The 26,528-nt window shown below is 39.9% G+C and overlaps 2 protein-coding genes and 1 long non-coding RNA gene across 3 annotated transcripts in view; all 3 read left to right on the top strand.

Annotated features, from left to right (window-relative positions):
• LOC145493888 (uncharacterized) overlaps positions 1-20,647 on the top strand; it is a 24,346-nt gene extending 3,699 nt beyond the window's left edge. Inside the window, exon 2 of the mRNA XM_081473368.1 lies at positions 19,249-20,647. Coding sequence (XP_081329494.1) covers positions 19,875-20,363 — 489 coding nt within the window. The 5' untranslated portion in view covers positions 19,249-19,874 and the 3' untranslated portion in view covers positions 20,364-20,647. The remainder of the gene's footprint in view (positions 1-19,248) is intronic.
• On the top strand, positions 13,350-17,659 carry LOC145493890 (uncharacterized). Its single transcript, XR_014050197.1, has 2 exons — positions 13,350-14,107; positions 17,628-17,659. It is a non-coding gene; the product is annotated as an uncharacterized LOC145493890 (long non-coding RNA).
• LOC145493880 (uncharacterized) lies at positions 15,021-26,528 on the top strand. The gene is made up of 7 exons (XM_081473359.1): positions 15,021-16,189; positions 17,010-17,104; positions 21,532-21,691; positions 24,497-24,560; positions 24,821-25,077; positions 25,458-25,626; positions 26,139-26,528. Exons 1-7 carry the CDS (start codon positions 15,581-15,583, stop codon positions 26,300-26,302), a joined length of 1,518 nt encoding a protein of 505 aa, XP_081329485.1. The 5' UTR covers positions 15,021-15,580; the 3' UTR covers positions 26,303-26,528.

Raw genomic sequence — 26,528 nt, 5'->3', positions numbered from 1 at the left:
ACACAAGGTAAGACAAATCCTTCTGCTACAAAATGTTTAAACTCGCTAGTAAGTATTTAAACAATCAGTGTATGTCTGGACTACAGTTTAAAAAGAAAATAATCAAAATAAAAAAAGCTGCTTTTGAAGGTTGCCTTTCAAATTCTTTCAAAATTTGTTGCGACATATTTTACTTTCCAAAGATTTGGAGGATGTTAATAGTCGCAAATCCGGTCGATGACTGCTTCTTTCACAACTCGCCTCCGCTGTACAAAAAAATAATTTCTTTCAGTATATGTAACCAGAGCATGCTGTCGACGAGCTAGCTTAGTTTCTAAGCACTGGCGCAGCCCTGACTCAGACCACATATGCTGAAATTTGCTACCCAATATGATAACCGAAAGATGTTTATATTCATAATTGTAAGTTTTGTCTTTCTTGCTACATCATCTGTTATCAGATTTGCTCAATCGAGACATGACTTGACGTAGTAAAATGGAACGACTGCATCTCAAACTAAAAGTTCGAACCTCATCAAAGCCCATGCTTGCGTACAGACGTTTACTCTTTTGTTTATGACAGTGAGACCGGGAATATGTTAGTTTGTTTATTTATTTATTTATTTTTATTTATTTATTTATTTATATTTTTTTTGTTCATCAACTTTGTTTTCAAGGAAATAGTAGTCGTCTGCAGGCAGGTTATAGGGACCTTACTACGGTGGCTTTGAAGGGCCATCGAAATTACCTATTCTTTTTTGCTATTTGACAGTTATAAGAGTCTATCGACAATTATAACTGTCTATCATATAGTTATAACTGTCGGTAAATATAACTGTCGAAAAGGATATGACTGTCGATCGCTAGTTATAAGTGTCGATGGACAGTTATAGGTGGCGATCGACAGTTACATGTGTCGATGGACAGTTATAAGTGTCGATCGACAGTTATCCTTTTCAACAGTTATAAGTGTCGATCGACAGTTATTAAGTGTCGAAACAAAAAATTAAGAGATACTTTCGATGACCCTTCTAAGCCACCGTACCTTACGCATATACGACGGCGACGGCAAGGGCGACGCCTAGTAAAAAAAATGTGTTTCTATTTTACTTTGGAATTTCGTATTTATTTGGAACTATCCAGTGTGTCTGACGGTATTAAAACTTGCCCTTGTTGAATATGCCACGAATGCGTTCAGTTCCAAATAGATATACGAAAAATTAGCCGTTGTGGTCCACGTTCTCCAGACAACGCAGAATTTGGTCATTTCACGTTGTTGTTTGGCAGAGGACGGCAAAGAAATGTGCCAAGAATTATAACGCACGTTCACAGATATTGTTCTGCTCATTAAATCTTTTGTTTGGTGACGTTCTCGTTGCCGTTGCCGTCGTGTTTTGCGTAAGATCCCTTATATTAAGTACCTTAAGCAAACCACGACGGCAACGGCAACGAGAACGTCACCAAACAAGAGATTTAATGAGCAAAACAAAGGCGGTGCACGTGCGTTATAAACCTTTGTACATTTCAGGCGTCCCCTTCAAAACAACAACGTGAAATGACAAATTTCTGCCTATTTTGGAGAAGGTGAACGACGGAGGCTAGTTTTTCGTATTTTATTTGAAATTCAACGCTGGCATTATATATCAAGCTTGAGCAAGTTCTGAGACGATAGGCGGACTGAACACTGATATCTAGATAATTGCGAAATTCAAAGGTAGATTGTAAATCCCTGTTTTACTATGCGTCATCCTTAGCGGCGTCGCCATCGTCACTGCTTTAGGTTCCTAGTAACAGAGCTAGAACGACAAAAATGTGGCCTTTGTACTATTGTGCAGTCTAGGTAGCATCCCTACTTTCGCCCTAGCGTCAATGCCCGTCTTGCAAAAGGGTCAGCCTGGGATCGACATCAAGCTAGAACATTTCATAAAATCAAGAGAAAATGAATTTTCTCTTGATAAAATCTTTTTGTGCTGCCTACGGTGTAATAAAATGCAGTGTTTGCTACCCAGTAACGACGTTCAAGAACGGAGGAAACATAAAGGTCAGAACTTTTTTTCTTTTTACTAAATAGCATCTGGAGTGGTTTCTGAAGGACATCATTCCCCACTACCTGTAATGTGATAGCCAAAGGAATTTAGATTAGGCATACAAATCTGTTCTTTGAGAGGATTCAGCCCAAATTTTTCACAACCCCGTTTCCTAGCCTATGTTTTGTCCAACATTTGTTTGTGATTCCCACTCCAACGGACTCAATTTTCTCGGTAAAAAAAGAAAATCCCAGACTCCTATGTAAGATCCGAAATCCACAAAAGAAAGAAAATATTATGGAGCTCTCTTGTAAAATATTAATTTATTGCATTAAATGGTGTTCCAATAGGAGCTAGTTTAGCTTGCAGGTGGCTTCTTGTGATAAACAAAACTTGATTTTGTGACTTTCACACCGATAATCGCGTTACACCGATGCGCGCTTAAGGTGAATGAATGATCGGGGGTCATTCGAAAACAGAAGAATTTCCATTTCCGTTCTACGTGTTGATTCTCATACCGACCCAGAGGGCACGAAACGTTTGAAGTAAGTTCCAAAAGAAAGTCATTTAAGCTTTACAAGTGTCCACAATTCAACTTAGGAATCTAACTCAATGCCAGCCAAGATGCACGCGTATTGTGACCAGGCTAGCACATTTTATGAGTGACCGAGCGTCGCTTAACTTGTGTTCGGTAAGTGGGAAAACAAATACTCCATTTTCTGTCATTCATTTGAAAAATTTACAGAGTTATATTCGGAGTCGGCATAAGGTCTGGTACGTAAAATTAATTAAGTCTCGCGTATTATACAGCAGCTTTTCTTTGGAAGGAAAGTGTTTTATGTTTTATTTATTTGTGACCTGTTTTATAAACAGCAATAATGATTTGTGAAGTATCACAAATCCTCCGGATGAATATGCATCCCTATCAAAGACTCACTTATTATTCCCTTTTAGAGTAGTTAGGAAGTGAAAAAAGAAAAAAAAAAAAAAAAAGGTCAGACCTGGTAACACTCGTTTTAAATTGATAATATTATTCATGTCAATATAAGGAGCTAAGACTTTCACCAGTGTATTTGGCAGGTGTTTAGTCAGCTTTTGTGTTATCTCTATCTCACCGCATTCGGCCTTTACACAACTAATTCAAGGCGCAAAATTGAAGTAGCTGTCAAAACGAACATGAACGAGAGCTGTATGGATACTTTGCATGGCTGCTAGATTAACGAATTTTGCTACGATTAAAATAGACATCTGACAAAGCCGCCTCTCCATTTTATAATGCTTATGTGCATCTTTAAACAACTAGTTAGTCATGTGTGATGTGAATGTTACTTAACAAAATGTAAATAACCTCAAGCAATTAATATGGTAATAAGTTTCCTCAAAAGACTAATTTGTTTCGACCATTTTTTAACAGAAGGAGGCATTTTTACTCATTCAGTACTTTTGGGTTTAAATATCCTCAATAATCAGAGTAATAGGTTAACAAAATAAGGTTTGCTTTGTTAACTCAAAGTTGGTCAAAATCACGCCTCGCGTAGCCTGGTCTCGGCGACTTTCTAGTCACTAAGTGACTATATTTCGGCTAGACTTCTCATAACCAAGCGGTTAAAATTTTTTACTTTGTTAATTCTACTAAAAAAAAAAAAGTCTTCTCAAATTAGTTTAGAGTCCCTGGGACTCGGAAATATCGCCCAAGTTCCTAGAAATCGACTTAGAGCTGGTCAAAATCACGTTGAGCGTAGCCCAGTCTCGGCGACTTTCTAGTCACTAAGTAGCTATATTTCGGCCACACTGCTCATAACCAAGCGTTCAAAAATTGAATTTTCCTCTGTCCATTTCACTAAAAACCAAAGTCTTCTCGAATTAGTTTGGAGTCCCTGGGACTCGGAAATATCGCCCACGTTTCTGGACATCGGCCTAAAGTTGGTAAAAATCACGCTGCGTGTAGCCCAGTCTCATCGAGTTTCTAGTCACTAAGTGATTTAAGGAGCGGATATATTTCGGCCAGACTACTCATAACCAAGCGTTTAATTTAAAGATTTTTCTTGTCCCTTTTACTGAAAACCAAAGTCTTTTCGGATTAGCTTATAGTCCATAGGACTCAGAAATATCGCCCAAGTTCCTGGAAATCGACCCAAATTAGGTCAAAATCACACTTCGCGTAGCCCGGTCTCGGCGACTTTCTAGTCACTAAGTGGCTATATTTCGGCCAGACTTCTCATAACCAAGCGTTCAAAACTTTTTCCTTTATCCATTTCACTAAAAATCAAAGTCTTCTCGAATTAGTTTAGAGTCCCTGGGACTCGGAAAAATTGCCCAAGTTCCTGAAAATCGACCCAAAGTTGGTCAAAATCAGGCTGCGCGTAGCCCTGTCTCGGCGACTTTAAGCACTGTCCAAATCGATAGACTTCCACAAGTGAAATACACGTGTGTAGATTTGGGGGAGGGGTAAAAGTAGCATCTTTAAAAAGTTAGGCAAGCATTGGTTGGGATCCCCGCACCTAAAACGCGAGTGTGGCGCATCTCTAAACGCGCGAGAACTTACGAGAGAAAAGAAAGTTGATTTGGGCGAGAATTTCCAACCTAAGCACTGTCCAAAACGATAGACTACCAATAATGAAATAAGTTTGTGTACATTTGAAGGAGGGCCAAACCTAACATTTTTAAAGAACCCCGTAAGCATAGTTTGGGGTCCCCACACCAAAAACGCGAGCTTGTCGCATTCCTAAACGCGCGGAAACACGCGAGTGAAAAAAAGATATAAATGGGCGAAAACCTTTAACCCAGGCATTGTCCAAAAAGACATTCTTCCACAAGCAAAATAAACGTGTGTAGATTTCAGAAAGGGCCAAATCTAGCATCTTTAAAACGTCCAGTAAACACAGTTTAAGATCCCGAAACCGCGAGTGTGGCGCATCTCTAAACACGCGAGAGCTTACTAGAATGTTGATATAAGCGAGAATCTCTTACCAAAGTACTCTCCGAATCAATAGACTTCCACAACAGAAACACACGTGTGTAGATTTGGGAGACGGCTAAAAGTAGATTCTTTATAAAGTTAGGTAAGCATTGGCTGGGATCCCCGCACCTAAAACGCGAGTGTGGCGCATCTCTAAACGCGCGAGAACTTACGAGAGAATAAAAAGTTGATATGGGCGAGAATCTGCAACCTAAACACTGTCCAAATCGATAGACTTCCACAAGTGAAATACACGTGTGTAGATTTGAGAAAGGGCCAAATCTAGCATCTTTAAAAACTCCAGTAAGGATAGTTTAAGCTGCCGACACCTAAATGCCTGAGTGTGGCGCATCTCTAAACGCGCAAAAAAACACTCGAGAGAAAAAAATATAAATGGGCGAGAATGTCCAACCCAAGCATTGTTCAAAGCGACAGACTACCACAAGTGAAATACATGGGTGTAGATTTGAGAAAGGGCCAAATCTAGCATCTTTAAAAAGTCCAGTAACCATAGTTTAAGATCCCGACACCAAACCGCGAGTGGGGCGCATCTCTAAACACGCGAGAGCTTACTAGAGAAAAGAAAGTTGATATGGGCGAGAATCTTTCACCCAAGCACTGTCCAAATCGATAGACTTCCACAAGTGAAATACACGTGTGTAGATTTGAGGGGAGGGGGGGACTTAAAGTAGCATATTTAAAAAGTTAGGTAAGAATTGGTTGGGATCCCCGCACCTAAAACGCGAGTGTGGCGCATCTTCAAACGCGCGAGAACTTACGAGAGAAAACAAAGAATACAGGGGCAGGAATCTCCCACCCAACCCATGTCCAAATCGATAGACTTCCACAAGTGAAATACACGTGTGTAGATTTGGGGAAGGGCTAAAAGTAGCACCTTTAAAATGTCAGCTAAACATTGGTCGGAATCCTCGCACCTAAAACGCGAGTGTGGCGCATCTCTAAACGTGCGAGAACTCACGAGAGAAAAAAAATTGATATGGGCGAGAATCTCCAACCACAGCAGTGTCCAAATCAATAGACTTCCACAAGTGAAATACACGTGTGTAGATTTGAGAAAGGGCCAAATCAAGCATCTTCAAAAAGTTCAATAGCAGAATTTGAGATGCCGACACCGAAATCGCGAGTGGCGCGCATCTCTAAACGCACGAATGCATGCGAGAGAAAACAATTATAAATGGGCGAGAATCTCCAACCCAAGTATTGTCCAAAGCGACAGACTACCACAAGTAAAATACACGTGTGTAGATATGAAAAACGGCTAAATCTAGCATCTTTAAGTCCAGTAAGCATAGTTTGACATCCCGACACCAAAACTGCGAGTGTGGCGCTTCTCTACACGTGCGAGAACTTACTAGAGAAAAGAACGTTGATAGGGGCGAGAATCTCCCACCCAAGTACCGTCCAAATCGATAGACTTTAAAAAGTGCAATACACGTGTGTAGATTTGGGGGAGGGCTTAAAGTAACTCTTCAAAAAGGCAGGTAAGCATTGGTTGGGATTTCCGCACCTAAAACGCGACTGTAGCGCATCTCTAAACGCGCGAGGACTTACGAGAGAAGAAAAAGTTAATATGGGTAAGAATCTCCCACCCAAGCACTGTCCAAATCACTAGACTTCCACAAGTGAAATACACGTGTGCAGATTTGAGGAAGGGCTAAAAGTAGCGTCTTTAAAAAGTTAGGTGAGCATTGGTTGGGCTCCCTGCACTTGAAACGCGAGTGTGGCGCATCTCGAAACGCGCGAGAACTTACGAGAGAAAAGAAAGTTGATATATGCGAGAATCTCTCACCCAAGCACTGTCCAAATCGACAGACTTTTACAAGTGAAATACACGTGTGTAACTTTGGGGGAGGGCTAAAAGTAGCATGTATAAAAAGTTAGGTAACCATTGGTTGGGATCCCCGCACCTAAAACGCGAGTGTGGCGCATCCTTAAACGCGCGAGAACTTACGAGAGAAAAGGAAGTTGATAGTGGCGAGAATCTCTCACCCAAGCACTGTCCAAATCGATGGACTTCCACAAGTAAAATACACGTGTGTAGATTTGGGGGTGGGCTAAAAGCAGCATCTTTAAAAGTTAGGTAAGCATTGGCTCGGATCCCCGCACCTAAAACGCGGCTGTGGCGCTTCTCTAAACGCGCGAAAACTTACGAGAGAAAAGAAAGTTGATATGGGCAAGAATGTCCAAACCAAACACTGTGCAAATCGATTGTTTTCCACAAGTAAAATACAGGTGTCTAGATTTTGGGGAGGGCTAAGAGTAGCATCTTTAAAATGTTAGGTAAGCATTGGTTGGGATCCCTGCACCTAAAACGCGAGTGTGGCGCATCTCCAAACGCGCGCGAAAACTTACGAGAAAATAGAAAGTTGATAGTGGCGAGAATCTCTCACCCAAGCACTGTCCAAATCGATAGACTTCCACAAGTGAAATACACGTGAGTAGATTTGGGGGTGGGCTAAAAGCAGCATCTTTAAAAGTTAGGTAAGAATTGGCTGGGATCCCTGCACCTAAAACGTCAGTGTTGCGCATCCCTAAACGCGCGAGAACTTACGAGAGAAAAGAAAGTTGATATGGGCGAGAATGTTCAACCCAAACACTGTGAAAATCAATAGTTTTCCACAAGTGAAATACACGTGTGTAGATTTGGTGGACTGCTATAAGTAGAATCTTTAGAAAGTTAGGTAAGAATTGGTTGGGATCCCCACACCTAAAACGCGAGTGTGGCGCGTCTCTAAACGCGCGAGAACTAACGAGTGAAAGGAAAGTTGATATGGGCGAGAATCTCTCACCCCGTGAGGGAACGCAAATGACTTCTACTGTAGATATCTCTTCCTGGTGTTTTTGTTTGTTTGTTTGTTTTTGTTTTTGTTTTTGTTTTTTTTTTTAATTTTATGTGAACAGGGCTGTATTCCTCTAAGGCTGTGGGTGTAATTCGTAAAAACACTGAGCTCTTATAAATCGTTTAGAAATTCTTCAGTCTAGTTGAAATTTATGTTGCTGGCACATGGGTGGGCACTTTATATGTAGACCGTGATGTACGATTATCATACCTTAAACTATTTTTACTGTTTATGATGCACTGCTACATTAGTCTGCTTTATAAATATTTAACTGCTCTGGTCGAGTTTTTAATTTCAATGTGATTAAACGTTCTTTTTATGCGTTCCTGTTAATAATGATGCAAAGTTGTCAATTTTAGTAATTTCAATTTGAAGAAAAGGTCCTGTTAGTACCTTCTTGTTACTTGATGGAAATTTAGCGGGGTTTGTTTTACCCGGCAGGGCGCTTCATGACGCCTCCTGGAATAAGCTATACCTTCCCTAGTTGAATCGTCATCAGTTTATCGTATGTTATTCAGGTTATTGACTGGAAGAATAATTATACTTTTGAACCTTAGTTCCTCTATTTTCAGGGTATGGAGGGTGGGCTCACTTCTTGCGGAGGTCGTTACTTACGGACTTTTACGATTCGTTGCGTGTACGAGCCATTGGCCAAGCCATTGGCCAAGCCATTGGTAGCCGTACATGGTCTACTAAAGCACTGACAATCTATCTTAACTCCATGTACTAAGTTTCTTCTCGCGCTTTCTTTTTTTTCTTTTTTTTTTGCCCTCGGCTGTGTAATTGTGCGATATTTTCTACACAATAACTTCAATTGCCGAGCATGATAATACTGCACGTGGCTCCCACTGCCAACAACATACTCAGACAAGTATTCCAGATCATCTGGGTTTTTATTCCTTAAGATCTGTGTTAGATTGATTAATCAAACGCTCCTTTACGCCCGGACAAGCATCTCGATGCAAGCTCAGAGTTTATTGTGATGACTTTCATTGGGTAAACAAGACATTTACGTCTGCTCGCCGCGCTCAACATCCATTCGTAGGCACTTTGGTATCTTTAAGTTCAGTTCGTAGATCTGAACTTGGTTCAGGGGGAAAAGCAGAGGAAGGTTCATGTTGTGTAATTCGTTCATCATTGCGGGATTATTTGATTTATTGTCATTTCTCGGTTTTGCCCGCTCACGTTTTTTTCCTGCCCAAGTCTTTCTTCACGTGTGTTTAGACGTGATTCGATATATAATGACCTTGTTTTGTTCCAGATTATTGGCGTCGGTGGAATCCGCCATCATTTGAAAGCATCGGGAATGACTCGAACGCACTATTTACTTTTAAAGCACTATTAATATCGTGACTTCATTTTAAAGCTTGTTTCATATTCCATCGGCCCTTTCTGGTTTATTTTTTATTTAATATCATCGTCATGTCACTGGAACAGATTATGACGCCTTCCCTGGCCGCAAGACGAAGAACCCTAGTGAGAGTATATAAGGAATGCTAGGAAAATTTCCTACCATTTGTCTGCGGTACTTACAGTAGAAGTCCCGTGCGTCCCGTCATGGTTAACGCTTCTGAGGCATATAACACAGTTCAAGTTCATCTTCCCATATTTGAGCCTTCATCCAATCGAAGACTAATCGACAAAACAGCGAGTTTTACTTCGTTAAAATCCGTGATTATCCTGGAATCGATTTCATCGCTCCTGAGGGTAAAACTGAATGGCATGGATGTTTCTCTTGGACGCAGTTATCAGTATGAAAAGTGATCTCATTACTGCCTCAGATGCGAGACTACAGCAGAATGAACGAATTTTAAACGGGGTGGTTAACCCATATTTTAAGGTTATTCCTCAGAATTGCATTGCGCATCCCTAATGCGCGCAATTTTCGCGTCAGTAGGGCGAACGCGTGGCTTTTTCTAAACGGCTTGGCTTGAATTGCGAGAGACAAATCATCGTTTTTTCTCGGAAACGAGTACCGGGACCTAACGATTTTTTTTTTAGTTAGTTTGAATGCAGTGATCACCTTCTTTCTACACAATGAATATAGACCAATTTTATTGCAGAGTAACAAATTATCACTGAAAATGAGAGCAAAGCTGGCATTTGTAAAAGATAATATATGCCCTTAAGGACACTGTGCTTGGAACATATTGAATCTCTGTAGACTAAATATGGGTGCCTTTATCATGAAACGTACATCAAATTGCTCCTTAACATTGATGCAATACATCCATTGTTGTATTTCTCGCTAAACTTTCCCGCTATTTTTTCTGCTCTCACAAACCGTAAAGTGAGAGTTTCAAATATAAAAGTTTCTAAAAGCAGATAATTTAAGGAATTATGCGGTTTATTGAAGGTCTTCCTGTTCCTAAACGAATACCGGGACCCCCCTTTTTATTTCAAAATTTATGTTCTCTTGATATAAACAGCCAAGGGGCAAAATTTGAGTGAAAATCTATTGTAAGTTCTTTTTCGGGGGAATGACCTTAAAATTGGTGGTCATTCATTATTTCCATACTATTATCTAAGCAATTCCTTCTACTTAATTCTTAATTTTTTTCGCAGTAACAGACTTCGGAAAAATGATTAACGGTATTATCGATAATGCAGTCGTATTGGGATACGTGTTAGAACTTTATGGTCCTGGTCACCTTATTTTGATTATTTTAGTTTAGTTGGTATTTATATCGACCTCCCATATATTCCAAAACGGAGAATGCTATACACCGAACGAGAAAAACTTTTTGAAAGGCTAAAATCTAATAAAAATAATACTTATTCATGACTGAGAAGGCCAAGTCTAAAAAGTTTTTTTTTTTAAGTTCCACATATGCTGGCGTCAGCTATTTGGGCTCCTCAAAGTTAATAGATGGAAATGGTTAAGAGGTACGGTAAAAATCGAAGTTGCAAACAAACAGGCTAAGATTAATGTTGGAAGTTCCTTGGTCCTGCACATCTTTTGTTTTATACTCATTGACTATGCATGAATTACATAATCGCAATGCTTTTATTGGTTAGTTGTGTGAGCAGACATAACCACCTTTTGTATTTTGACAGGTTTTGTGTAGGGTCAATTCCCAAAAGAGCCAACAAAAACATACAACAAAGAACTTCGCCTGGTTTCATAACCATTTCCCCCCACTAATATCAGTTTCTTGTTGACGAAACGTGCGACATATTAGAACTATTTCTCAATTTCCTGACTGTTGGAATGGAGCAGACGTTACCTCGGATTCCGCTAAATTGTCCTCAAACGTGAACAGTGAACTCTACTATATTCTGACTCTATACATCGCTGGTGGCCTTACAGTGTTGCTGGGCTGCCGGTGGCTGTTGTCTTCTTTTATGTTTCACTTTCACTTGCCGTTGGCTCATAAATGTCATCATATTTTATGTGGATATGTTATCTCGATAATTTAGTGATGTTATAACAATCTTCCAAATCTTTTTTTTTTTTTTTTTTTTTTTTCACATTGCTATGAAAGTTAAGGACGAAAGAAAGTAAAAAAGATGATTTACTGAGGCATTATTTATTTGCTTTACAGCATCCAGCTCGAAACAGTATGAGGTGATAGTTGATTATTATTTAAATCCGCTTTTTTTCTTTTACTTTTTTCAACATGTACCGCGGTAATTTGCAACTTTTCCCGTTGCTTTCTTAATTAAAACAACCGTTGTGTTTGTTTTGTCAAACATTGCCTCTAACTTATCAGTATTGTTTCCCTCGGAGCGTAACGTAGTTTTAGGTAATGAAATAGTCACCTTTTTTTTTCATTTTCAAAGTATGCCTTACTTAAAGCTTATTTCAATCCACATTCAGTTTTGCTATTGCCCGAATCTTATTAGTACCATTATATAACACCATGCAAATTAGTAGAGCGCGTGTAATGTTGCTATGATACCGATATACAAGTCAGCAAGCACCCCCGTAAATGCGACAATCGTAGAAATTTAATCAGTCATTTAGTTCCCTTCTGATTAAATCATATTTAGTGCAGCCACGAAAAATAATTGAAACATATATAATATATACATGTAATTGAAATATGATTATAATTTCTTCAAAAACCATTAATAATTAACAATTGCAAGACTCAGTGTCACCATTTATTTACAACATGAATATTTGATAACGCGATCTTTCGAACTGTATTCGACAACGAAAGGCTGTGAAAGGTTGTTGGGGTAAGGAAAAGTTTTAACTTTTCAGTCTCATGTATTTTCTACATTTTGAAAAGTAAGCGTTTTGCCCCCTATAACGTTTAATGTTAAAAAATTTTTTTATACCTATCACACAATCATGTACCCGGCTTTTTTTGATTAATTTGTATGGAAGATGCACTTAGTTTTAGAGGTCTCTTTTTGTATTTCAGAACGTGTTAGCCCTCAAAATACTGTCCAACAACCCTGTCTCACTCCACTCTTGAGTGTATACATAACTACAAGCAAAAGCTCGTAAGATGCTGTCAGATATATGACCCTCAATAAACAGAGATTATTATTAAGGAAATACATCATTTGCAAGGAATAAGCAGTCCAAGTCATAAGAGCCTCCTGAGCTATACCTCATATAGTTTTGCCGATTGACTTGATACGACAAAGGCTGATATGCTTGAAAAACCTCTTGGAGACTCGATCCCGGCTATGCAATGGTCTGATCTTAATATTGGCTTAGGTACAGTAGCAGTGGAGCTCCGGCGGCCCGAATGGCCGTTATGCGGAACACCATACTAATAGGAACCTGTAAATATAGATCACTTCATGGAAAATGCACGCGCACGAGTTTTCTGATATCAAAACAACGAATGCGTAAATACGTACCATACGCGCGCACTTTCCGCGCTGTAATTTGTTTATTTTAAACTTACTGAGATTTTTACCTTGAACGCTCTCATAAAATTGCTTTATCATTCAGCAGAACAATAAGCTTAGTCAAGTTTTGTTTTTATTTATTAAGTACAAGCACTTCATGACCTCCATGCAGCGCTTCTTTGAAATCCTAAATATTTCTCGTACAGAATGTTTACCTCTTCATCGGTCAATGCTTCAGCTGCGCGCCTTTTGTTTTGTTTTTTACTTCCTTTGCCTTCTTTTTTCTAAATTGCTTTCCTTGAGCTTCCAGACATTTCCTTGCTTAGTCAAACTCTTTGTCGTTGATAACGCTTACGGGATATTTGCCTTCTTTCAAAACATGGTTAACATTTAAAGAAAACCCTCGAAGGCTTGATGGTTCGTAACCCTCGCCATCTGTTCGTTTGACGTTTAACATAAATCCTCACACATCTGGTTTGATTTCTTCAACTTTTCTTCCTTCAGTTCGAGGAACTCGCTAAGCAAGCTTAAACGTCTTGCTGAAATTACCTTAACAAAACACGGGCGAATTTTTCGACAATTTTGTGAACGATCTTCGTCTCATTCTAATGGACTGTGAATATACAGACCCCGATGACATTTGATCGATTCGATCATTAATGGAGTACACGCAAATAAACTCCAAGAGAGCCAAAGCCATCGAAATAATGCAACAATACGAGATGTCCCAGAGGCAAGTAGGCATTGCTCGAGATGTGCAGCCTCCAATCGTAGCGCTGTATCCGACAACGCTAAAAGACAATCCGAAGAAACCCGAGTCACAGAAAGGGAAGTACTGTCCCAGGTGTGCCAAATACCCTCAGCACGGCTGGAATCAAGGAAATGTCCCACTCTGCAAGGGATCCACATGCTCTTACTTTGGGAACCCAACCAGGTTGACACCAAGTCAGACGATGATTCAGAAACTGAGGTCCTACAGATCCCAATGACTTAACCTACCGATACTGTGCCAGATGATAAGTGGGCCATAAGATGCAGAGTGGAAAACAAACAATTAAATTAAGTTCAAAATTGACACAGGTGTCCATTGCAACACAATTACCCTCCCTGACTACCCTGAAAGATGTAACACAAGAGTGAGCTCGAAAGATTAACGAAACTACTGGAACACGACAGCAACCTATCCAGAGTCAAGTGAATAGTGTTTTTCAGTCGATGATGTTATGAGTTTGGTCCGTTGAACGTGATTGGTCAGTTTAGCCATGATGGTATTGACTGAAAGACTCGTGTAAAGTTTGTCATCAGTCATTGGTCGGTTTCGATTGGTCTATTGTTAGTCAAATTGGTCGGTCTTTGGTCCGTCTATTGTTAGTCAAATTAAGTCGGTCTTTTAGAAGTCGGTTTCGTTTCCGTCGCGGATAAGTCGTTTGTAAGGCGCCGGTAGTTGTTGACATCTGTTAAGAGGCGTTTGTTCTTGCTTAGTGTACCAGCTTTCCGGAGTCAGTCGCTGAAAATAATTTGTACTGTAGGTTAAGCACTGAGCAGAGTCCCAGTCAATGTTGTGGTTTGTCAGTTGATTGTTGGCATCACCATTTCTCGTGGCTCGTTTGTGTTCAGTCAGTCTCGTGTTAAGGTCTCTGCCAGTCTCACCAATGTAGGAAGCCTGGCAACTGCTCCCTGTCTGTTGTTGGGTTCGTCTCTGTCTTTAACGTTAGTTAGTAAGTATCGTAACGTAGTTGTAGGTTTGTGGGCTATACGGATGTTGTAGGGCTGTAGGATCCGTGAGATGGTCTCAGAAGTGCCCTTAATGTAAGGTATAGTCACTGTAGTAACAGTAATAATGGTAATAGGACTGAGTGGAGTCCAATTCGGTCTGTACGTAATCATACGAGTGATTAACAAAATCGGACGACCGCGAAGCGGAAGTCCGATTTGTTAATCACGAGTATGATTACAGACTGAATTGGACGACACGATGTTCTGTTACCAATTAATTAAAACTATGACAAAATTTGAGAAACAAACCATCGATTGAGCGCTGAACGATTAAACGTCGTTATGAATGCTGAAAAACACAGCAGTTTACTCAACAAGGTGCAAGGCAACAGCGCGCAAAAAGACGCGTGCTGTCCAATTACAAGCATGACGCGTGCACTGTCGTCCAATTAATGCTCAAATCGGGCTGCTGATAGGCAATGACGTTCGAGAATGTTGTTATAGTTTTGATTACTATTATTATTATTATTATCGACTTGAGGGCATTAGACACCTGTTTAGTTCCGCGTTATTGATTCTAAGACATTATTTTATTGACTCTAGAACATTTAGAATTTGCTTTAGCCGGGTTTCGTTTCGTTTCTTTTGTTTCATATGAGAGGAGAGATGTAATGTACGCGGCCGATACCGGCCAGCGGTATACGCTTGTATCGCATGCCTTGCAAGGCAGCAGACAGTAAAAAAGATGGCTTCTCTTTGTTAAAGATTTTTATTGGATTTAAGGCTCAAGTCAGGTTAATTCATTTTAAACAGCAACTCCGCTTTTAGGCTTGGCTAAATCTATTTAATGTATGGTTATGATATCTTCGTCTTAAGAAACGTATTCGAAAGTAGTTTCGTGTTGTGATATGTTAACTTTCTCTCCATGTCATTTGAAATCGTCAAATGTCAGACAAATTTCCTCTTTATGGACAGAATTCTGCGGGGTTTTTTTTTTTCTTTTTTTTACCGAGGGGTTTTCCGACTTCAAATAATCTTTTCTGTTTATACCTGTTTGTTTTTCATTTTCCTGGGAAGAGTATATTTAGTGTCATCATGTGATCGCCTGTGCATGCATTTGATATCAATTGTTATGTCTTGTTCTGGGCAGCCCCAGTAGTATGCCATATCTCCAGTTGCCAGATGTTTGGGAAGTGTTTTCGCTCCCACACCCTTTAATATCCGTATATGTATATTCACGAACCTCCTTTTTTTTCTATCTACAGAACGATAATGAACACTTGGATTATAGTGCTCCCGGGTATTGTCATTGGCTTTGGTGCTTCTCAGCTGAAAACTATTTCAGCGACTGGAAACGAGTCCACACCTGGCAATGACTCAAACGAGCAGGACGAGCAACACTCATTCTACTGGGCATCTGTAGATCTAACAATAGCCTGGATTGAAAAGCCTCCATACACGACATCACCTACCAATGAATCACTAGACAACGAGGTCCATGGTATGATCAGAGACGTACTCTTGCCGTACATAAGAATATACTGCGATTATTTCTACGACGTGAAAACCTTTCGAGCTGACAGTGAATTCCACATGATTGAGCTTCTGAGGCAAAACAAAGTCCACCTTGCTGGTCCTATATTTGAATCCACAAACCGACGGTACAGCGAATTTTCGTTTTTTAAAATCACTGATTACCCTGGAAGCGAGTTCATCACTAGTGAAGATGAAACCAACAAGCTCAGCCTTGTCTTGAACGCAGTGTTGAAGTCTTGGTCATTGTTTGCGGTGACTCTGATACTCACAGCCATTGCTGGAGTCATTATGTGGGCGCTGGTAAGCTTAACTTTGTGTACCTAGGTTAGTATAGGTAATCGTATAGATGCAAGCGCACTTAAAGATCTACACTACAGGTGATATTTCAAATTTCTTCCTTCCCTTGAAAGAGTTTTTAAAAGTTACATGTTGGGTAAATTATTAAGAGTGCGTACATGAGAAAACCATGCGGAACCAGGCTGGAGATGATACAGCTCAAATTACCGATTTCGCTCAAACTTGGAACAAAGGTTGGGTTTAGTGAGTGAATGATTATGATGAAAAAACCATCAAGTAGGTCAAAATACTTTATTCTCTTAGGGTGACTCCCTACAAAAACGGCCATTTGACACTGATTTATTTATGCATATTTAGAGAGCTGTCTTTGGGTTAGTATTTCTAACACAAGAAAGCCCAGGTGAAAATGAAATCCACGGGATCATGTTTTACAATTACCAGTATCAAAGCACATATATTCATTTAAACAAGGCAGTTTGATTTCTCTGCTGTGGCTCCATCTTGAGTAAACGGCATATTTCGTAGTGTTGTGAATAGTCTTAAATTGATGGCAAATATATGTAAGAAGCAACAGCAAATACACATTATGCTAACATCGATAGTAAGAGCTATCACTAAAGTTATCAAAAAAGTCATAAAATGTTTGAAGAGTTCAATTGCTGGCGTACTGTTTACATAGGACTTTGCAATTTATGGCCATTTTATAAACATCCAATAAAGCACTAAAGCCGTTTTTCTGTTTCAAGACCTCGGTCACAGCTGTTCACTATACGGACCTCCCAGCCGGCAAATAACATATATATATATATTCTTGAACTGACAGGACACCTACTGGAACAGTGAAGAGTTCCCACGTTCATTCATCAAAGGATCTTGGGATGGATTCTGGTGGTCCTTTATTTCCATGACTACAGTAGGGTAAGAACGTTTTAACCGATCTCAGTACGCGTCATTGACAACTTAGTTATAGACTAGATTAACATCAATAGATTAGAATTAGCATTATGATTCTCATTTTAATTTTTCATTGCTGAATAGTTTTATAAAAACTTTTGCAACGCGCATGTGATCATATCCACGCATTAATATGCGCTATAAAAGTGTCATTATTATTATTATTATTATTATTATTATTATTATTGCACAGTAAATGGTTTGAACCCAGGAGTATCAGTAGTTCGTATAGTGTGATCGTCCGGGTGAGTGTAGTTCTGAAAAGAACTGTTGTTGGTGACTGACGTTTCGACAACCTGTGATTGGTCAGTATAGCCATGATGGTATTGGCTGAAAGACTCGTGTATAGTTTGTCATCAGTCATTGGTGGGTTTCGATCCGTCTATTGTTAGTCAAGTAGCTCGGTTTTGGTCCGTGTATTGTTAAGTCGGTCTGTTAGAAGTCCGTTTGTCGGTTTCGTTTCTGTCGTGGATAAGTCGTTTGTAAGGCGCCGGTAGTTGTTGACATCTGTTAAGAGGCGTTTGTTCTAGGTTAGTGTACCAGCTTTCCAGAGTCAGTCGTTGAAAATAGTTTGTACTGTAGGTTAAGCACTGAGCAGAGTCCCAGTCAATGTTGTGGTTTGTCAGTTGATGATGTACAGCAATGTGATTGTTGGCATCACCATTTCTCGTGGCTCGTTTGTGTTCAGTCAGTCTCGTGTTAAGGTTTCTGCCAGTCTCACCAATGTAGGAAGCCTGGCAGTCGGAGCATTTGATCTTGTAAACTGCTCCCTGTCTGTCGTTAGGTTCGTCTCTGTCTTTCACGTTGGTCAGTAAGTGTCGTAACGTAGTTGTAGGTTTGTGCGCTACACGAATGTTGTAGGGCTGTAAGATCCGCGAGATGGTCTCAGAAGTGCTCTTAATGTAAGGTATAGTCACTGTAGTAACAGGTGTAGGGTTCCTCTTCGTAGCGTCAGCTTCAGTAGGTCGGTAAATGTTTCGTCTAATAAAGTCAGCGTTGTAGTTGTTTTTGTGAAAAACACGTTCAAGGTATCTGTTTTCGTCACGTAAGCTGTCCGGTGTGTCACAAACTAGTTGCGCTCGTCTCGTCAAAGTCTTTATAGTCGTGGCTTTGTGTGAAGTCGGGTTGTAGGATGATTCGTCAAGTAATCTGTCGGTATGCGTCGGTTTTCTGTACACTGTCGTTCGTAGTTCGTTGTTGTCGCGGCTTACCAAACAGTCTAGAAAAGGAAGTTTTCCATTTTCTTCGATCTCTTTAGTAAACTGGATGTCGGCGTTCTGTTCGTTTAGGTGGTCGTGAAAATCGTCAATTTCGTCTTTGTGAACGGCGGTAAAGGTGTCGTCAACGTAGCGTAACCAAAGCGGTATCGTTTGTCGGCAAGTTGCAAGGGCGCGTTCCTCCACGTGTTGCATCACAATTTCTGCGACAACAACAGAAACAGGCGACCCCATTGCTGTTCCATGCAACTGTTTGTAGTGTTTACCGTTGTACTGAAAGTAAGTCGATGTAAGGCAAAGGTTCAGTAAGTCCATGATGTCTTCTGTAGGTAACGGTAGTTTAACAGTAGATTGTTGTATAGCGGTCTCGGTACACTGTAATGCCAATTGAAGTGGAATACTGGTGAACAGTGATTTCACATCAAAAGACACAAGTTTGTAGTCGTCAGGTATCTGTACTGTCTTAATAGCGTCAATAAAGTTCTCCGTAGATTGTAGTTTGCGTCTTGATTTGTCAGTAAGGGGTTGCAGTATGGTCGTCAAGTACTTAGATAGTTGATACGTAGGGGACCCACAGAATGACACTATAGGTCGCATCGGTATACCAGGTTTGTGCAGTTTCGGTAGTCCGTAAAGTTTCGGTGGTTGAGGTACTGAGCACCTCAGTCGATAGTAGCGTTGAGTGTCAATAGCGTCAGTCTTTTTAAGCGTAAGTATTTTGCTGTTAAGTTTACGTTGAAGTGCTGGCGTCGGGTCGCGTTTAAGTTCTTCGTAAGTTTGTTTGTCGTTAACAAGTGCGTCCATTTTGTCAAAGTAGTCAGTCTTGTCCATAACAACAGTGACACGTCCTTTGTCGGCTGGTAGTATGACAATGTTGTTGTCGTTTTTCAGTCGTTTCAGCGCTTGCTGTTCGTCTTTTGTCAAGTTATTGTCAGGTATAGAGGCTGATTGTACCGTGGAAGCAATTCTGCTTCTGATGTTATCCTTGGCAGATTCTGATAAGTCTCGCTGACGAGACAGAACCGCCTCAACACTAGATACAATAGACTCGGTCGGTATCCGTTTAGGCGTCACTGAGTGTTTTAGTCCGTAGGACAGTACGTGAGTCTCGGTTTTGTCTAAGGGATTTTCACGACCACCTAAACGAACAGAACGCCGACATCCAGTTTACTAAAGAGATCGAAGAAAATGGAAAACTTCCTTTTCTAGACTGTTTGGTAAGCCGCGACAACAACGAACTACGAACGACAGTGTACAGAAAACCGACGCATACCGACAGATTACTTGACGAATCATCCTACAACCCGACTTCACACAAAGCCACGACTATAAAGACTTTGACGAGACGAGCGCAACTAGTTTGTGACACACCGGACAGCTTACGTGACGAAAACAGATACCTTGAACGTGTTTTTCACAAAAACAACTACAACGCTGACTTTATTAGACGAAACATTTACCGACCTACTGAAGCTGACGCTACGAAGAGGAACCCTACACCTGTTACTACAGTGACTATGCCTTACATTAAGGGCACTTCTGAGACCATCTCGCGGATCTTACAGCCCTACAACATTCGTGTAGCGCACAAACCTACAACTACGTTACGACACTTACTGACCAACGTGAAAGACAGAGACGAACCTAACGACAGACAGGGAGCAGTTTACAAGATCAAATGCTCCGACTGCCAGGCTTCCTACATTGGTGAGACTGGCAGAAACCTTAACACGAGACTGACTGAACACAAACGAGCCACGAGAAATGGTGATGTCAACAATCACATTGCTGTACATCATCAACTGACAAACCACAACATTGACTGGGACTCTGCTCAGTGCTTAACCTACAGTACAAACTATTTTCAACGACTGACTCTGGAAAGCTGGTACACTAACCTAGAACAAACGCCTCTTAACAGATGTCAACAACTACCGGCGCCTTACAAACGACTTATCCACGACAGAAACGAAACCGACAAACGGACTTCTAACAGACCGACTTAACAATACACGGACCAAAACCGAGCTACTTGACTAACAATAGACGGATCGAAACCCACCAATGACTGATGACAAACTATACACGAGTCTTTCAGCCAATACCATCATGGCTATACTGACCAATCACGTTCAACGGACCAGACTTATAAGATCATCGACTGACAAACACTATTTACTTGACTCTGAAGATGACTTCCGCTCAGGTTGTCGAAACGTCAGTCACCAACAACAGTTCTTTTCAGAACTACACTCACCCGGACGATCACACTATACGAACTATTATTATTATTATCATTTGAAGTAAAAACTAATGGTAAAAGCGGGCGACGTTTCAACTGAGCTTCGGTCATTATCAAGCTTAAAAGTGATGATAAAAAATTTTCACATAAGTATAAATATAAATGAAAGAAGTAAAAGTATGTAAAACCTTTACCTTAACCAAAAAAAAACAAAGAGTAAAACTATTTAAGGTAAGAAAGGAGACTTATTAGTCTTCTTTCTTAGCTCAAAAAGCTTTACTCTTTTTTTTGGTTCGCGCCTTAATCCTTTATTATTCTTGTTATATCTCACTTTGTCAGTATCTGTTGCATATTTTCATTTTATTTCTCACTGTACAACTCACGATGGATGATGTCTCATCCGAAACATGTATTTTCTACATTAAATAAAATTCCAAAACATCGTGTGGTTCATCAAAGCCATATTATTATTATTATTATTATTATTATTATTATTATTATTATTATTATTATTATTATTATTATATTTAATGTCTTGCCGCTTTTAACTTATGGTGCCGAGTTTAATCCGTGAGCCTAGGGAAGTCATAAGTCTTCTGGATTACTTGATGGATAGAGTTCTCCTAAGTATGTGAGCAGTTCCAAGGAGGACGGTCTTCTGTAGCTCTTGTCAAGCCCAAATTCCATTCTTATATCATCACTGAAGCCTTTGACAATTTTAAGTAGGCCTTTCTGGTCTTCATCAGACTTGGCTTATTATTATTATTATTATTATTATTATTATTATTATTATTATTATTATTTGCACTTTCATTATTCATTTCCTGTAAATTTGTAAAATCTTTCAGCTGGTAGTTTTATAACAATGCTTCTTCCGCTAGCCGATTCATTTAAAACTACCTTAAATTAATAGCGGTTTCTTTCTACATGAGTTATGGCGACAAAGCTCCAAAGTCGATCATGGCTCGAATTTTCTCAATCATCTGGATCCTGTTAGGCCTCGTTTTCATGGCGATCTTTATGGCAAACATCACCTCTGCACTCACAACTCTTTCTTTGCAACTGGAACCAACTGACCTTGTTGATGTGAAGGTTTGACCAAATATCTGTTGTTCTTATATACTTTTATTAATTTCAACATGTTGAAGGACTAAGAAATATATATTTTTCTACTTTTCCATTCAGGTAGGCTCGATTACCAGCCGCTGTTCGGGAAAAGAGCCCGCGCTCCTCTCTCGAACTCACGGCTGGACTCGTGGACTTGGCATTGTTAATTTCAACCAATAAGAAATCTGCCTGCCTGAATCGAGAAGGCTGCATAAATTAGCTTTCTCGCAGTAGCAAAGGAGTTGTTCGATATGAGGTGCGATCACATTAGTGGATATTTAACCAAATACCGTCAACTGATGAAATCTTGCCTGATCTAAACCATAGTAGCATATACAACACGAAAAATAGTCAACAGACTTATACGTTAGAATCTATATTTGAATCATCTGGTACCAGAATATGAGATAACGAACAAAGTAAACAAAGGGAGGATCCGGGATAAACGCAAACATCGATTTCAAGAAACAAAACACCCAGTCAAATTGATGTGTACCTTAGTCTTCTTGAAGAGAAGCAACACCAGTCTCTGGCGAAGCCAGACAAAATTAAATTTTTAAATGAGCCAAAGCAAACCGAACAAGCAAAACATAAACATGGTGTCAACACCATTTACACCAACGTATGTGTGACCTTTGACATGACAGTTGCTACAGTATAGTCAAACAGCTCTGCTCTACTTTAAAAAAAAAAAAAAAAAAAAACTCTTCTATAGAACACAGCATGTAAAGCCCTTCCGCAACAATAATGTGAAAAAACGCCACAAATTTTACGAGCCGTAGGCGTCATGTGTGCCTGCCTATGATTGTCATCAGATGACATTTCCGGCCACCTGAAGCGCCGCAAGAATTACATTATGAAGATACGTCACAGACATGCTTTGCCGCTCACGCGTCCACCCGTCTCTTCTCGGGGAGGAACGTAGACCGGACTCGAGAAAGCGGCGGAAATCGAGCCTACCATTCAGGCAAAATCATTAGAAAAATTAAATGGTCTCGCATCACTCGGATGCTTGCATCTTCTTATTTCCTATTTTTTTTTTAAAAAGAAAAATGATGTTTATTATATAGCGTAAATTAAGCTGCAATATATGGGTTATCGACCAAACGTGAGGTCAAGATGGCTGGATATTGGCCAAGTTCTTTTTTGCGTGTTTATGGAACGAGGCAAAGTCGAAGTCCATAAACACGCATAAAAACCCATCTTGACCGAAACGAGCTTGACCAATTAAAGATTTATCATCAGTATTGCGTTTGGGGAGATATGTCCTGCGGGACACAGCGAGTAGTCCCGAGCAGGCGAGATAGCTCCATCTTGCCAAGCTTACCGAGCTAGCCATGTGTGAGAGTGTATTTGATCTTACTCCTTTTTGCCTCTTTGCACGTACGTTACTTTGTTTGTACCCTTTGATTAAAGTAACTAAACAAGCCCTCAGTGTGCTCAAGAGACTATAGTACCAAGCACGAGACGTAGTCGAGCATTTCTCCCTACTTCTTGAGTGCGCTCTACCTCTTCCTAAGTGCTTTACAACAGAACAGAACAAAGCACGGTAAGAGATTATCTAGACCATAGTCTCTTGCCGTGTTTTGTTCTGTTCTGTTGTAAAGCACTTAGGAAGAGGCAGAGTGCACTCAAGAAGTAGGGATAAATGCTTGACTACGTCTCGTGTTTGCTAGTACACTTCTTTGGTGCTCTAGCTGCTTCCTGCAAGCTTTACAACAGAACAGAGCGCAGTCGAGGCTTCTTTAGTTGTTCAATACAGTTTGGGCAAGGTTTTGTTTTGCAAGAAAGGTGCTATTTAGCTGATGTTAACGGTGCTGCACGCCTTGGGAAAATTTCGAGTGAAATATTTACGACTTAGCAGGTCAAGGCAAGACGTTCTGCTAAAAAGTGTGGTACCTCCCACATTCCATTTCTAATGTTCTACATGACCTGTCGCGGATTAAAGCATCCCGCATATTGAATCCCATGAAGCCATAATATCACTCACTCATCCTCATCGGACCCATGAGGACTCTTGAGGCTGGAAGCCATAATATACCATTATCAAAATATAATAAAACTTTCCATCGCTTTTACTATATATTGTTAGAACAAATGAAATATCATTATGTAGACAAAAATAAGTACTTAGATTTTCAACGAAGCTGGCTCTTTCTATGTCAAAGGTGGACTGTGGTCTTCGTCTGAAGAGTCAAATATGCGTTTTATTCGTTTATAAGTTTGTCGTTTATGTGCTTCTGTTGAAGACGAGGACGAGTTGATATTGATGGTGAAATTTCCTCCGTATAAAACACAGCACCCTTGAATAGCCCTGCTGCTGTCGGCATTGGGCTTTGTTGTTTCGGCAAGAGAGTCTGTTTCAGTTTGAACCATTGAAGTCAAGTCTCTCAGTATTCTTGACATACTTTTCTGTTGTTCTTGTGAAACAGGACTGTAGTTGTTAATACTCTGCACATTTTTGTGTCCTGATAACTGTATTATATGACTAGGAGGAATATACTTATCATTGTTCATTTTATTACCGCTGCTTTTCTTTCCTTTTCATTCATGCATGTTGTCTATTTTCCACAAGTATTCTCTTTTTAGGTTCGATTATCAGCCACTCTTCAGGAAAAGACACCCCTTTCTCTCTCCCTCCTTGGCTTGCAATTGAAAAACGAGACGGGACTCAAGGGGTGGCATAAATCGAGCCTACGTTTTCTCCGCATTCAAATAATGCCTTAATTGAATTTTGTAATTATGCGTTTCGCTGTGAAATAACCCATTTACGTTGATAATTTACGTTAGGTTGCAGTGCTAGCCAATAGCACAGAATACCAGCATGCAATTGATGAAGATGCCAAACCAACAGGTTGGTACAATTTGATGTCCAATTTTCAGGCTGATGTGGTTCAGATGGGAATGGTACCGTTATAGTCAATGCCACCCAAGGTTTTGAACAAGACAAACAAAATGTCAAAGTAGACTAAAGTGAGCGTACATTGTGTAGACAACCAGATGGCTAATTAAGAATTCTCATTAAGATCACAACTCTTCCAATTTCAGATTGATATTCTTACTCCTATTTCTACAAGCTTTGCAAATCTTCATCTTTTCTTTTCCTGTACTTAGCGTATCCAGGTTTTGACGACGTCATTCAAGCTGTGAAATCAAAGGAAGTAGATGGAATGTTACTGGACCGCTTCACAGCTTCCTATTATCAGTCAAGAGGCAAATTAAAATCACTTATCACCCTCAAGAAGTTGGAACTTCAAAGGGACGTTGGAGTTCTGATTTCCAAAGATAGAGAGTATCTGGCAGAGTGCTTAATAAATTTTCATCGGTCAGACATTTTGAGGTCTGCTCAAACTTTTACCGATACATATAAGGTAACGTTCTTCAGATTTAAAACAAGGTTTGCGATATTAAGTGAACACTTACTTGTCTGTCACTTTACCGTAATTTACACTGATTTGCCCGGCACATTGGCTTTCATTGAATGGCTTACATGTAATGAGAGGAAATCGAACGGCACGAAGATTTGCGATCTGAGGGAACCAAGTTACAACTAGGCTTCAGAATTTATTCAAAATACAGCCTGCCTTTTTTATTTAACCTGTAAAAAATTTTGAACGAGACCAAAAATCGTAAATTTCATTAAATACAACAGAATGTTAAACTTTATCTCTCTACAATATTCAGTGGCTCTTCGTAAATAAGGGTGGTATGTGTAAGTGCTGTAAATGGCGGTGTTCTTTCTGGTCTTAAGCTAACAGAGCAGAAGCCTCCAAGAAACGTCAACCTGTTTGACGAGTCATCCCAATTCATTAAGCACTTCATGCACGTATCGCTTGGCGTATTGGCTGGATTGCTCCTGATTGGAACCCTGTGGGACAGCCTTTTTAGAAAGAGAAGGATTAACGAAAACACCGTAGTAGGTGAGGATAAATAGTTTATAGTTACATTAAAAAGGAGATTCCAATCCCCATTAATTCTTTACCTATTAATTACGGATCCTTTTCAATCTGGCTTTGACTCCCCACAAACGTTTATTCATGACGGATTAAATAGACTAGTTAAAACATTGGATAATATTAATGCCTCTTTATTGATGAATCGTGAAGTTTTCTTTAAGACCGTGTGCCCTTGTTCTTTTTTTTTTTTTTTTTTGATGACCACAAATCGGATACCTTTAATGCAAAATTGCCCCAAAATAATTGGAGCACTAAAATGAACTAAAGCTGAGAGGCTGCATGAGAACGAATAAAAATCCATTTAATACAACCAATACATTAAACCAAAGAAATTAGGCACTGGTTAGATAACTGTTACTTTAATATTCACGAAAAAGAATCAGCTGCTGAAAATATCCCTGAGGGACTTCTAGTCCTTGGTAACATGAGTGCTGGGGAAAGTCTTAAAATAACTTTCTTTTCATCTGTCTTGTCAGGACCTGCAGTCATTGGAGGAATTACGTATACAGTAGACGCAATCCAAAATGATCTCGAAGTAACAAGACGGGTTCTTCGACAAACCCAAGAACTGATTGACAAACTGGAATTCACAGTTTCAAGATTAAAACATCATCAATTAATGCTAGAAACCAAATTTTGACAATACCCGCGGTTCAGGCGAATGACCCTCAAAAATGCACTCGCCCGGTGTAATTCTCAGTCGCCCAGAAGGAAACCCTTTTCCCACCCCTGCATCTTAAGAGGCCGTTTCTATATCTGATCTGTTTGGTAGGGACGCCTTCCTTTTCGTCTGTTCACCTCGTTATTTTCTTTTTTTGTTAACTCTGTTCAATAACTGATTTTGGTCCACCTCTATTTCAACCGAT

Source organism: Orbicella franksi, chromosome 7, assembly GCF_964199315.1.
Source record: "Orbicella franksi chromosome 7, jaOrbFran1.1, whole genome shotgun sequence".
NCBI lineage: Eukaryota > Metazoa > Cnidaria > Anthozoa > Scleractinia > Merulinidae > Orbicella > Orbicella franksi.
The sequence above is the reverse complement of the archived record's forward strand: the minus strand, read 5'-3'. Positions and strand labels throughout refer to the sequence as shown.